The 14,626-nt window shown below is 36.7% G+C and overlaps 1 protein-coding gene across 4 annotated transcripts in view; it reads left to right on the top strand.

Moving 5' to 3' along the window:
- Window positions 1-3,186: 3,186 nt before the first annotated feature.
- LOC143226734 (transcription factor CP2-like protein 1) overlaps window positions 3,187-14,626 on the top strand; it is an 83,469-nt gene continuing 72,029 nt past the window's right edge. For 2 of the 4 annotated variants that reach the window (XM_076458096.1, XM_076458099.1), the window contains exons 1-3: window positions 3,187-3,356; window positions 3,925-4,133; window positions 7,874-8,012. In XM_076458096.1, the coding sequence (XP_076314211.1) occupies window positions 7,894-8,012 (119 nt within the window). In that variant the 5' untranslated portion in view covers window positions 3,187-3,356; window positions 3,925-4,133; window positions 7,874-7,893. The other 2 variants (XM_076458098.1, XM_076458097.1) reach the window with 2 other exon arrangements.

Raw genomic sequence — 14,626 nt, forward strand, 5'->3', positions numbered from 1 at the left:
TACTGATGTTAGGTACCTTTGTTTATGCAACCTTCAGAACAGAAGGAAGACTGCCACTGATCTCAAGCATGAGATAAACGCCCATGTATCAGGCGACAGAAAGGTGTTCAGCTCTACGGTATCACTAAGAATAAATGAGAATGGAATAATTAGCCACGTAGCAATTAAAAAAATCTTTACTCCGATCTCCATATATTTCCAAAAGACTTAAATTTGTTAAAAATTACAAAAACTGGTCTGCTGATGATTAGAAAATGGTTTCATGGGCGAATGAGTCCACGTTTGATATATTTCGTTCAAAAAGTAGGTTGTACGTATATCCTTTGGAAGAAAGGTGAATATATACTTACCTCAATAGGCATAGCACCTATCGTGAAGCATGGGAGGAAGGGGCAATGCGGTGATTTGAAGTTTTGTTGTTTTTTTTTGTTGTTTTTTTTTTGCTGAAGAGACAGGAGATATTTGGATGGAATAATGGACCAGCGTAAGTACCATCAGATACTGATCCACCATGATATATCCAGTGGTTTGTGTATTATTAGCAAAGGATTCTCGTGTCAAGAAGATGGCCCAACATGACCAAGTGGGTTAAGGCGTTCGACTCGTAATCTGAGGGTCGCGGGTTCGAATACCCGTCGCACCAAACATGCTCGCCCTTTCAGCCGAGGGGGCGTTATGATGTGACGTTTTACCATTATTCGTTGGTAAAAGAGTAGCCCAATAGTTGGCGATGGGTGGTGATGACTAGTTGTCTTCCCTCTAGTTATACACTGCTAAATTAGGGACGGCTAGCGCATATAGCCCTCGTGAAACTTTGCGCGAAATTCAAAAACAAAACAAAAACAATAAAGAAGATAATGAATATAAACACTTGTCTAATCGAAACAGAAATTACTGAGCTAACAAAGAAGCTGCTAGATTCATTCAAATATAGTGGCCATCACAAAGCCTTGATCTCAATCCTATTGAGAGGATTTAGGAATTGATATATCAAAATCTTAATAAATCAAAAGTTACATTTAAAGAATTTTTACGGAAGTGTAATAGAGACATTTGGAGTAAAATTTCAGAGGACACTTTGATTAAATATGCTGCAACAATACCTAAAACACTTTCTGCGCTTATTAAAGCAAAAGAGAGACTCACCAGATGTTAACTGTTTGTTAAACTCAAGCATTTCCACCGAGTTTCTATTGTACTAAATACAAAGATTAATAATATTTTGATTAATTACCTGCGATTTACCTTCCATTGTTCTTTGAAAATAGCCTAAAATCTATTTTTGACTTTGTCCTAATTAATTTGCACAGCACTACATATTTAGTCTTCATTGCATCTTTTATTTATAATATGTTCCTTGAATTGAAGAAAAAATCTCTCTTCAAAATTTTGGATTTATAAGGGTATGGACTCTCTAGCTTATATTTATATTATAACACATAAAACATGTAGCTTGTAATAACATTTTTATCGGAAAGGACTATTTCATACCTATACCAAAAGTGATCACGTTTTGGTAGCATTACGCTAGCAGGAAAACGTCAAACTATTTGAAAATATAGTTTTGATACATCCCTTTTCACTGTGATTTTATATCGATTATGATTTTTACGCAATTTTATGAATAATCTATTCAAAATTATGTTAATATAATGCACTCAACCCACTGTAATTAGGAACTGAAAAAGATTCCACACTTGTTAGATACGCTACATGGCCAAAAGTGTGTGGACATCCCTTCTAATTAGCGGGTTCGGTTATTTTAGCCACATCCATCGTTAAAACGTATATAAAATCGAACATACAGTCTCCATATACAGACATTGGCAGTAGAAGGGGTTTTACTGAAGAGCTCAGAGGCTTTCAACGTGGCACTATCATAGAATGATACCTTTACAACAAGTCAGTTTGACACATTTTTGCCCTGCTAGAGCTACTCCGGTCAACTGTAAGTGCTGTTATTGTTATTGTTTCCAAACACATAGGAGCAACAACAGTTCAGCCATGAAGTGGCAAGCCACACAAGCTCACAGAATGGGACTACCAAATGCTGAAGCGAGTAAAAATCCTCTGTCCAGAGTTGCAACACTCGCTACCGAGTTCCAACTGTCTCTGTAAGCAACATCAGCACAAGAACTGTTCATTGGGAGCTTCATGAAATAGGTTTACATGACCGAGAAGCCACACACAAGCCTAAAATCACTATGCACAATGCCAAGCGTCAGCTGGAGTGGTGTAAAGCACGCTACCATTGGACTCTAGAACAATGGAAATGCACTCTCTTGAGTAATGAATCATGCTTCGCTATCTGGCAGTCTGACGGACGAATCTGGGTTTGCCGGATGCTAAAAGAACACTACCTGTTTGAATGCATAGTGCCAATTGTAAAGTTTTGTGGAGGAGGAATAATGGTCTGAAGCTGTTTTTCATGGCTTGGGCTGTACTCTTTAGTTCCAGTGAAGGGAAGTCTTAATTTTACAGCATACAATGACATTCTAGAGATTTGTGTGCTTCTAACTTTGTGGCAACATTTTTGGGAAAGCACTTTTTTGTTTCAGCATAACAATGCCCCTTGTACACAAAGAGAAGTCCACAAAGACATTGTTTGCCGAGGTTGGTATGGAAGAACTTCACTAGCCTGCACAAAGCCCTAACCGTAAACCCCTCGAACACCTTTAGGATAAACTGGAACATCGACTGCGAGCTAGATTTTCTCGCCCGACATCAATGCCCGACCTCACTAATGCTCTTGTGGTTGACTTGGAGCGAATCTCCGCAGCTATGTTCAGAAATCTATTGAAAGGCTTTTCTAGAAAAGTGAAGGCTGTTATAGCAGAAAAGGGTACCAACTCCATGTCAATGGCCATTGTTTTAGAATGAGATGTTCAACAAGCATATATGGGTATGATGGTCGGGTGTCCACATACTTTTGGCCATGTTGTGTATGTCATGAGACTATATCCAAACACAGTTGAAGTAATTGTAATGCGTTGTTTAAAATTAAACTTTCTTATTTCCTTTAGCTTACTGATTTCATTGTTTAAACACAGTATTTATACCATATTTGTTCTTTATTTTCTCTCATTTCCCCAAAACAAAACTCATAAATTTTATTTAATACGAATAAAAATCTAAATATTAGTTTCATTCTGTAATTAACCAGAGGGCGAAAGAATGTCTAAGTATTACGTCACTAGATGGGTTTTACCGTCATGGATCACGTAAAGATTAAATACTGAAAAAAAGAAATAGTCATTGTGAGTTCCCTGGAAATTTCCGAGGGAATTTCTTAAGGGCTTTAAAACAATAGTAAAGTAAAAGGCATTGCGTTATATTGGTAGCTTCTAGATTTAAAGGTAATAAATTTCGATTTCCAAAATTACACACACGTGTTAAACAAAAGGTTTTTAATATTGTACTTTCGTACGTATAGAACTTAAATATATTAATTTGTTGCAATTTTAAAAATGAAAATACAAATTATATTTAGATTACAACTGCCAACGAATGTATGTCTATCTATACCTTCTGAAAATATCTGTTTGGCTGTAGGTTTTGGTGTCGGATTTCGTTTACAATTTTTCGTGTGGCTGATCAGCATTTAGATTTTAATTTAGTTTCAATTTTGATGCATATAAACTTTAATATTAATAGGCAAAAAAGTTTAGGTTGTATATATATATAGTGTAAGTACACGACTCGCTATTACTTGGGCTCGCATGACCTGCTGATATCTTTTGATGCATTGATACATTCACAGTTAATTTTTAGCTATAGAAAGTTATGTAACCTGTAGTTGTAATAACATGCTTGAGTGAGTTATTTAAAACACACTTACACTGTTGATGTTTTACAGGTACCATTCCATTAGCATTATATTATTACCAAATGCTTACAGATTTTCCCCTCTTGTTTCTGTTTCAGAACAAAAATTTCCATAAGATAAAGAGCCAGGAGAAATTTGTCAGTGCAGAAAAACTCATCTTGGTTTAGTTATGTATAGAATAGTTTTGCATAACTGCTGTCTAGTCAGATTTTTGACATTGGCAGCACTTTGACAAATTAATCATTTTGTTTAAGGAAAAAAAAATCAAAATTTGATAATTGATGACTGTTTGTTCTATTGTAATAAGGTAAAATTGTTCGTACATTAAGTTTAACTTGCATTTAAAGATATCATCCAGCTAATAGTTATCAGTTATTGTTATTACTGGTATAAGTGATGAGTAGTTAAATATTGCAAATGGTTCAGAAAGTATTGTTTACCTCTAAAGTGTCCATTGGAACTGTAATTATTAAATAAGTGCTAACCAGTTAGCTGCTATGTATTTAGATTATTTTTTATATGAAATTGCAGCATTGTAATTATCATATTATTCTGAAATAAAGTGTCATTTGTCCTTTTTGTTTCCAGTTATATTGGCTGCTATAAAGCATGGTAATACAGTTGTGAAAAGTATATATCATAATTATACCTTTAGTATATCAGAGCTGTGCCTTTAATAATGTATTAAGCTCAATTTTAAAGCAAGTTCTGCTGCTATAGTGTTATTTTATGTTACAAATATATCATAGTTAGTCATTAATGTGAAACATTTAAGAGTTGAAATACTATTAACATATAACACAAAACTTTTTGACAAATTAATATCTGAAATTGTGTGTCAAACCTTAATTGTGTGCTTAGTTTAACCTTAACAAGAACCAAAGGTTTAATATTAAGAATGTTTACAAGGTTTAAATAGTAATTTTGCCATTTTTCAGACATTTGTTTCCTTTTGATTTCAACTTAAAATACATGAAACAAAGAAATATCTGTGTCATATATATTTACATAATTAAAGAACAGCAAGAGAACTGCTGGTCCATCAAGGCTATTCCATCCCCTAAAGTACATAAACACTCAAAGCTATCCCTTATTCAAATATTTATGAAGCCTTACCCTAGAAGAGATTAAGTACATCTGAAGACAACCCATTGCAAAAACCAACTACTCTTAGAAAATAAAGCTTTCTCTTACTCTGTCAAAATTAATACTTGTCTCTCCTAATTGTGCCATTCTCACCATTAAGTAAGAAAAAGGAGATGCATGAACACCATCACTTCCATTAACTGCCTTAAACATCTTAATTAGATCCCCCTTCTTATTCAAAAGAAAATTTCAGAGATCTTATCCTATCATCCTAGTGGCCCTCCTCTGAACCCTTTCCAACAATTTAGTGCCATTTTTAAGGTAGAATTCAAGCCTGAATGTAATAGTTAAAATGTTACTTAACCAATGAACAGAACAATTATGTGATCACCTGTTTAGGCTTGTATTCATTATTTTTGATGTAGATGCAATATAAAATTCTGTTTATCCTGCCACCTTTGATAGCACATTGCCTGGAAAGCTGAAGAGACTGATCAACCAGGTGTTTTGTGTTGATCTAAATACACCAAATCCACAACCGTACTTTTGTCTGTATAAGCAGAACCTTTTCAAAGAATTTAAAAAGATTAGTAAAGCAAGATTTCTTCGAAACAAAGTTTTGCTGACTTCACGAGAATTATAAAGTTTATTGAATGACCTTACAAAGCATTTTGTATCAGGCTTAAAAACTTTGCACCACTGGTCTAAAACTAATGGGCCTACAATTACTGAGATAGTGTTCGTTACTTACCTTGAAAAGAGTAGTAACATTAACCAAGTCTTAGTATTTTGATAGCTACCCACTATCAAAGGACTTAGAAAAACATAATAGCAAGTAGGTCACATATCTAGTCTTCAATTCCTTCAAAACCCTTGTGTAAATATTATCTGCATTAGAGCTTTATCACTCTTCCCAGTTTTTTGTTGTTTTTTTTTGTTAAAAAGCTGCTAAAGTGACATCTTGTTTAGTCTTTTTTTTTGGCAACTGTCCAGGATTTGAACAATATTGTTTGTCTGGAGACAAAGTAGAATTCAGTATAACCTAGCCATTTCATAATCATAAGTCATGAGCCTTTATGTATCTTCCTTCAGAGTCCTTTCTTCCATCCTAACATTTTGTTTATCCATAATTTATTTAAAGAAATCCTTACTGTTATTATTATTATTTTTTGTATCATTTTCTAATTTTCTGACTTCCTGTTTCATCAACTCTCTTGATCTTCTATAAGTTTCTGAATTTCCAGTCAAAGCAGTAAATTTAAACTTCTTAAACTTATTATACTTTTCTTCAGTTTTATCTGTTATATCTTTTGTGAGCCAACCTGATTTGTAACTGAAGCCAATGTTGTTTTTCTTATAAGAAATATGCCTATGTTAGAGACTGCTGCTATTTGTCAGTTTGATATTGAGCAAGCCAATTAAATATAATTAGTCAACAGTTGTTCACAAGACATAAATTTCATATGTATGAAAAACTAAAACCTGTTAGGACATTTGATCTCAATTTTATTAAATCTTAAATATTTTTTTTTCATTCTTACTGTTTTACTAAATTATTAATATAAGACTAATGGTACAATAATTTGATAAATAGATATAATAAGTACGTGCTGGAAGACATTATACAGCTCATGAAATGCCATCTTGTTGATCTAGGCTTATTATTAAGATCTTAGTGATAAAAGTCAAGTTTTTATAATTAATGATTTTATGACAACACATATTATTTATTAAGTGACAGCTAAAACAGTATCAGTTAAATGGAGCATTTAAAAGTGAATGTTAATTTTTTTTTTTTTTTTACATTTAAGTGTGCACAGGTTTTAAATGTTAACATGTTTTTTCAGGCTAGGAACTAAGTAAGGTCTGTATAAAATGCCTCATTTTTCTTCTACATTTTATGTGCCAAAAAAACAACAACAAAATATTTGGCAGTTAGGCCTTTAGCCTTTCTAAATCTTCCTATTTCATCTGCCATTAGATAAAAAAATCAGCTAATTATAAAGTTCTCTGTTACGTGAACTTCTCAGATTACATATTTCTATAACTTCTGTTGATTTGCCTTTTTTTATGTATTATAGTGGAGATAATTACACCTTTATAAAATGGGTGCCAAAGAAAATTATAGTTTGAAATTTAAAGGGTGACTTTAAACCACTTTTGGAGATCTATGCAGATGGACAACTGACATAATTGACTTTTATGCAGTGGCATTGCAAACATCCTCACAATCTCTGCAGTGATGGGAACCTTTAGTCCAGGGAGCCTCCAATTTTTTTTACCTTACCAAGGTATATGTTGTACATGTCAGAGACCTGCAGAATTTTAAAAACACAACAGGGATGTCAGAGAAACCAGGGATACTCTGTATTTTGTGTTCTGGAGATTACACAATCCCATAGTAACATTCTTAGATGCTCTAATCAGATCCCCAGGTGATTCCTTAGTTTATAAAGGATGAATCTAAACTACTCTTGTAGATGGATATAAGTGGACAGCTAACAAAATAGATTTTTATGCAGAGGCACAGTAATGCCCCAAACAACCACTCACCTACAGAGTCCCTAATTTCTTTTAACTCGTATAGATACATCTGACATGTCTGGAGCTTACACGATCCCATGCTAATAGTTAGATGGCCCTACCAGGAATCCCCAGTGACTACTTAGTTTAACAGACCCATTGCTATTTTTGCTGCAGAAATGATGAAACAACTCTTTTGTAGAGAGCCATCGTCAATGTAATGAGCAAGCAACCAGGCAGGCCTATTTTAAAATTGTAAGAAATGTCTCTCGGTAGAATCCTGGTCTGCCCAGGCTAGCCCTAAATTCAATTTTTCACTAAATGTCCAGGGGAGGCCCCAAGCATGTTTTTTGCAGGGAAGTCGCATAATTTTGCACTGTGCCACTGCACTGGTTTTATATTGTGTGATAGTTATGAATGATGTTGTTATATTTGCAGAAAAGACAATATTTGGAGTCATGGCAAAAGACAGAAACTTATGGCTAGTTGAAGAAATTGATTCAGTTCTAGCAGCTGACTTGGATACCAATCTGTCAGGCTTGGGTGTGGGCTCAGAGTCATCTGCCTACAACATGAGGTACTAACCTTCCCTTATACAGTGTTGTTATTTAAGAAGTCCTAAATTATGTATCATTTGGAAATATTTTCACGTGTTTTACAAAATTGCAATAACATGGTTTTCATCAAATGAAAAGTTGAAGTGACATTACCATATGTGATATAGAATATGATTAAAAGATTATAGGAATTATAGATAGTTTAGTTTAAAATTTAGCTCTGATAAGGCAAAAACTAATGTTAAAAACTTGTCAGTCATCTTCTTAGCTCATTCCATGTGGAAATCAGAAGTCTGTTATTCTAATACAATATCTTACTACCATTAAAAAAACAACTTTTTTTCAACTAGAACTGTCCTCTTTTAGCGTAAATTTAAACTCGTGCAACTAGCTTCCCACCTCCAGCTTCTGCATATCAGCATGCAAATAATTATGTAGCAGCTCTCTGCCAGTAGGAGTGTGACACCACTCTTATCATAACAAGCAACCTCTTACATCTGCACTTGTATCATTCTTGACTGGCAGCAGTACAGTTCTTTGTTCCCAAATTTGTCACTCTTTTCCGTTATACTGTTGATTTAGTTTTTCGTTATTACTTATTTAAATTTACATGTTTTGTGAAAGGTTGTTTTTTTCCACATTAGTTTTTACTTTTTCAGGAACCTCTTTGTGGATCCCACTTTGTGGCATGTGGTGTATAATGAGATTTTTTTTTTTTAAATCTACAACACCCATCCAGCAACTGTGGTCAATGCCCATTATGTAGTAGCCTTTCCTACTGTGGACCTCATGTACATTTCCAGATGCTACCAGATTATGGTTGTACAACTACAGTTCTCCTGTCTATATAGTTGACCAATTGTTTTTCCTACCATCATGTTCCTCCTTCCTACCATTTTCTGTACATATATTCCCAGTGGGTTTGACTTTGGTTGTAGATCTATTTATGTATGTAAATACAAATTTTTTTTTCACTTGGTTTAACCTAACATCCAATCACAAGTGGATTGAAAAAAAAGTAAATTTCTCAGTGCCCTCTGTTAATTCTGACCCAGAGCTCTAGCTAAGAGTTAGTTAAATTTTAAACCAAAATACCTGCCACATTTTCTCTCTCTCTCTTTGGTTGGAGATAGCCAAGTCAGGGTGTGTATCACGTATAGGTGGTGTGATACCTTTCTCACCAGGGACCTGATGTACAATTCCAGATGCTGCCAGATTTTGGTTTAAGTGTTTTGCCATGCTGTGATTATAAATGTCTATTCTATTGCAGTTTGTCCCCTCAGGCTGAGATTTTTCCTCCTACCTACCCTCTCAAGGTGGATTCCGCTATGTGGTGAGAGGATTGCTTAGAGAAGATTCTGTACTTTCAGTTTACATCTTCTGGGATCTGAACATCCATCCATGTGTTTGCTGTGTTATGCGACCTTTGAAGGGGAGGAGAGGATCCTGGTGATTGAGGGGTCCAACTCCAACACACCACTATGGCCTCAAATTCCTGTAGACAGGTGGCCCTGGGGTGGCTCTCCCTGGGTCAGTAGGCTAGTTAACCAAGTATCAGTGTTGGATGTTCTTAACAGGTGTTGTGGATATTATGCCTGATGCTGGCTTTTGGGTATAGTGCTCACAAAGTCCTGGCATTACTGCAGTGTCCTTGTTTTGCATTGTAGTCCTTTTCCTTGTGGATCTCCATGGTGGGTGGGGTCATTGGGCACTGAAATGTGAATGTCTTTATTATTGATACCTCCATTTATGTAAAATAAATAAAAATGAAAAAAATTGAAAAAACAGATTATCCAAAAATGACCATGCATGGAAGATTCTGTTGTAAGTCAACATCACAGTCAGATTCTGTACCTTGATTTCTAATTATTCATTCCTTATCTGAGAAATTCTTTGGGCAGTTGTCCCCCTTGGTTTTTCAACAGAGATTAAAGAGGCTTGTTGGATCCCCTAAGTCAGTTAACAAGTTGCAATCTAGAGACATTTTGGTAGAAACATATTCACAACATACCAAACTCCTATTGAAATTGAAGGCTATCGGGGATATACTCCTCAAGGTTACTTCCCATGCAACTGCGAATTCTTCCAGAGTAGTTATAGTTGAGAGGGATTTAAAGAGTATTTCTGAGTTAGAGATTCTTGCTGGTTTCTCCAGCCAAGGCATTTCTATGATGTGCTGATTATCTACTCGCAAAGACAGAATTAGGGTGCTTACTAATATTCTGATATTGATGTTTACATCACTATTTTCTCCTGCCACAGTCAAAGAGGCTTTATGAACTGTAAGGTATGGCCATACATTCCCAACCCTCACAGATATTTCCAGTGTCAACGGTTTGGTTACTCAAAAACATCATGTCACAGTTCTTTAACATGTGCTCATTGTGGTGGCAAAGGCCACAACACTTATGAGTGCAAACTAGAACCTCGCTATGTTTCACGCCCCTCTTACTCTATTTCTTGACCTAAATGGGTGGAGGAGTGAGAAGTGCAATTCTTGAAGACTGTAAATAATATCTCTGACCAAGAGGCTCAGAAATTATCGTCCTCAACTTCACCTCAAATATATGCTGCGCACTTCATTCTACTATCACGATGGAAGTGCAGATAGATCTTTCCTTGCTTCAAGCAGAGTCATTTACAAAACATTTGAAGAATATTTCACCCTTCATGATTAAAAGAGTTGACAAATATATGTCTACTTCCATCTTTCTCCCTGTAATGCCTTCCAGTGACTGCCTTGTTCCACTTTCTTTGGCATCGGGTTTGGGTGTTTCCTCGGGTCCATCCTCTGCTGTAGCCCTGAGAAGTAAAACAACCATTCATTCATGCCTTCAGTCCCTGGAGTCCTTCTTCACAGATGGAGACCTGCCAACTGGACCCAGGGTAGGATCCATGAAGGTCAATAGAACTTTGTCCAACAATGAAAAAATTTATGGTTGAAAACATAAGGGCTCCTATCATATGACTGACTGTATTGCCCAAGCAGCTGCACGGTGTATTTCTAAAACCTCAACATGTTTCCCACAGTATCCTTATCCTTGGTAGAATCCTGCCTGCTGCATGGCAAGAAAGCTCAAAAATGGTATCACACACTTTTAAACAGCATTGCATTTCAGCGGTACCATGGACATGCTCTGCAAGTCAGACGTCAAAGCAGGAAGGAATCTTGGATTAAATACACCTCTAGCATTTCTTCTACCACCAGTTCCAAAGTCACATGGGACAAGATTCAACAGGTTAGTGGACAGTATACTTCTGCCCCCCTCTTGCTCTCTGATGGTCAGGAAGTTGCTGATGCTCAGAGCATCAACATTACTCTTGGCAAAAGCTTTTCTTGTGCATCTAGCACTTCTGCTTCATCCTCCACCTTCTTAGCCATCAATACACAAGCAAATCAGTTGCCTCTTTCATTTTGGGCTGATCATCTCTGTAACTATAATCACCTCTTTATGCTGGTGGATCTCAAGCTTGCTTCTCATAAGTCTGACAGTACATCAGTCGAACCTGAGGATATTTATTACGAGATGCTGTGCCATCTCTCTCCTGCCTCTCTTTCTATTTTTGTGGTTGTTTTTAATTGGATCTGGCAGGAAAATGTTTTATCTGATGCTTGACACCATGGTATTGTACTCCCATTTTCCAAGCCTGGGAAGGATCGAAGATTTCTTTGAATTACCATCCAGTTGCTTTGACAAGCTGTCTTTGTAAGATCTGGGAGAGGATGGTTAATGCTTGTCTTCTATGGTTCTTTGAATCAAATAACCTTCTCTCATTCACTCAGTGAGGGTTCTGATGACAGAACTCCACCATGGACCACCTGATTTGACTTAAAATGTCAGTCAAAGAAACCTTTCTCAAGCGACAACATTTTATTTCTGTATATTTTTACCTTGAGAAAGCTTATGATACAACGTGGTGGTATGGCATCTTACAAGGCTTCCACTCATACAAGTTGCATGGCCATTTACATATTTTTATTAAGCATATTTTAATGAACCAATGATTCCAAGTCCGTGTGGGTTTAACACTTTTCTGTTTGTTTCCACAGGGACTTGGAGACCCTCAGAGCTGTGTCTTGAGTGTTACACTTTCCATTATAAAGATTAATGGCATCAGTGGACAACTCATCCCTACAGTTTAAAATGGGCTCTGTGTTGACAACTTCCACATTTAATTCAGTTATCGAGCATAAGGTTTAATGAACAGCAGCTACAGATTACCCTCAATCTCTCACTTAAGTAGACCATCACAAACAGTTTTACTTTTTCTCTCTCCAAAACTGTTTGTATGCACTTCTGCCACCAAGAGGGTATTCACCAAGATCCCAAGCTCCATCTCGGAGAATTTGTGCTTCCCGTGATCACTGAAGCAAAGTTTTTGGGGCTTATCTTTGACTGTAGGCTGATTTTTATTCCAACATCAAGCAGCTACATGTGAAGTGTCCAAGGGCACTGAACATCCTCCGTGTCCTCTCTTCCACCTCTTGGGGAGCAGATTGATGTTCTATACTGAAAAATTTGTCATGCCCTTATTTGATCAAAACTGGACCATGGGTCTCTGGTCTATAGCTCCGCCAGAACCTCAGCCTTGAAGATGTTACACCTTGTTTACCATCAGGGGCTTTGGCTCTGCACAGGGGTTTTCCATATTTCTCCAGTTCAGAATTTGTAAACTAAGTCTCCTCAACACCTCTGCCATTGGCAGTTGTTGTTACTTCAAACATCAGTCCTTACCACAGCATCCCATCTGGGGTTGATTTTTCCTTCCTCAGTCAGTCATGCTTTTTCAGAATAGACAGTCTGCCATTGTTTCTTTTGGCATATGTATCCAGGTGCATTTAGAGGAATTGGGTCTGTCCTTGGATAGCATAGCTGTATCCACTGATCATCCCATTTTCCCATGGCTAATTACCATCCCAAAATGTGACCTTTCATTGAGTCGTCTGGAAATGGAAGGATGGTTCGAAAGAAGTTCAGCAAATAGAAAGTGATACTCAGTAGACTCTGCCATGGTTTGATGTGATTTGGTTTTTGCACACAGAATCAATCCCTGTATAGTTTCTGTGTTCACTATCAAATTGTACCCTGTTTTTGGTTCTGGATCATGTAGAAGTTATGCAGTACACAAACTGTACTATTTATACTGACTCACTTAGCTCTCCATTGACCCTGGAATCACGTTAGTTCTCAACCTGTTCTTGTTGATATTAAAAACTGACTGGCCATTTTCTTTCTATCATTTACTTCTATTCAGTTTTTCTGGATACCAGGCTACGTTGGTATTTATGGGAACGAGCTCACTGACATTATTCCTAAGTCTGTCTGTTCTAGTACTATCACTGCCATGCCTATCCCATACATGGACTACAGTCTTGTATTTGAGGCTTGACTCACGCCAGTTGGCAGTCAACTTGGAGTGAGCAATGTGATGACAATCTTTTCTAGATCAAACTTTCTATTGCTCTTTGGCTGTCTTGCTTCTGTAGGGATCGAAAGTTGTTCTGGCCAGGTTATGCATTGGTCACAATTTTTAACTCATCACTTACTTTTATCTGGTACTAATGCAGTTGGCAGTCAACTTGGAGTGAGCAATGTGATGACAATCTTTTCTAGATCAAACTTTCTATTGCTCTTTGGCTGTCTTGCTTCTGTAGGGATCGAAAGTTGTTCTGGCCAGGTTATGCATTGGTCACAATTTTTAACTCATCACTTACTTTTATCTGGTACTAATGCACCAGTGTATGTGGCCTGTGTGATACACAGGTCACAATAGCTCACATTTTACTGTCATGCTATTGCTACAATCGAGAGTGATGGCACCATTTTAAACATTTTTTCCACGGGTTCACCCTTGACTTTGCGCAGTGTCATTGTCGATGGTGACACTGTCAACCTCAGTTGTGTTTTTCAATTTTTAAGGGCCATTGGTCTTTTTAATTTGAAAATTGGACCATGTTTTGTTTTAGCATGATTCCTTTTTACATATTTTAATGATTTTATTTTTTTTATCTTTTACTGGTTGTTTGGTGCAGATAGCCCAGCTGCTTTGTGCCAATAAATGCTAAACAACCAACCTTCTACTTAACTTTTTCTGGATGCACATTTCTGATGCATCCATTATTGGTTGAAGATGGTCTAGCTATATAAGTTCTCGTGTATGCTGGCCATTATCTCACCACCTACCAAGGACTGTCCACTGTTGCCATGTTTTGGAGTGTGTGTGTGTGTGTTTGTTTTTATAGCAAAACCACATCAGGCTATCTGCTGTGTCCACTGAAGGGAATCGAATCCTTGGTTTCAGTGTTGTAAATCCAGACTTGCTGGTGTTTTAGCAGGGGACATTTTAGACTGATGATACACCCCAGGTTTATGGTCCCCTTTTCCCCTCTGCTGGATGTTGGTTTCCAACAGATCTGGTTTTGGTTGCAGCTGGATTTTTCCAATTATGTATGGCTGGATATTTTCTTCCTTTTGTGAACTGGAAGTACCATACCCATTGCTGTAAGGTTTTGGACCAGAAATACCATCCCATCAGGGCTTCCTGTCATTCTAACTTCTGTTGAATGCCGGTTCAAAGCAGATCTAGTGTTGGTTGTTTTAGATCTAATATAGTATTCCAGATATTGCTTGTT

Source organism: Tachypleus tridentatus, chromosome 9 (genome assembly GCF_004210375.1).
Source record: "Tachypleus tridentatus isolate NWPU-2018 chromosome 9, ASM421037v1, whole genome shotgun sequence".
In the NCBI taxonomy this organism is placed as follows: Eukaryota; Metazoa; Arthropoda; class Merostomata; order Xiphosura; family Limulidae; genus Tachypleus; species Tachypleus tridentatus.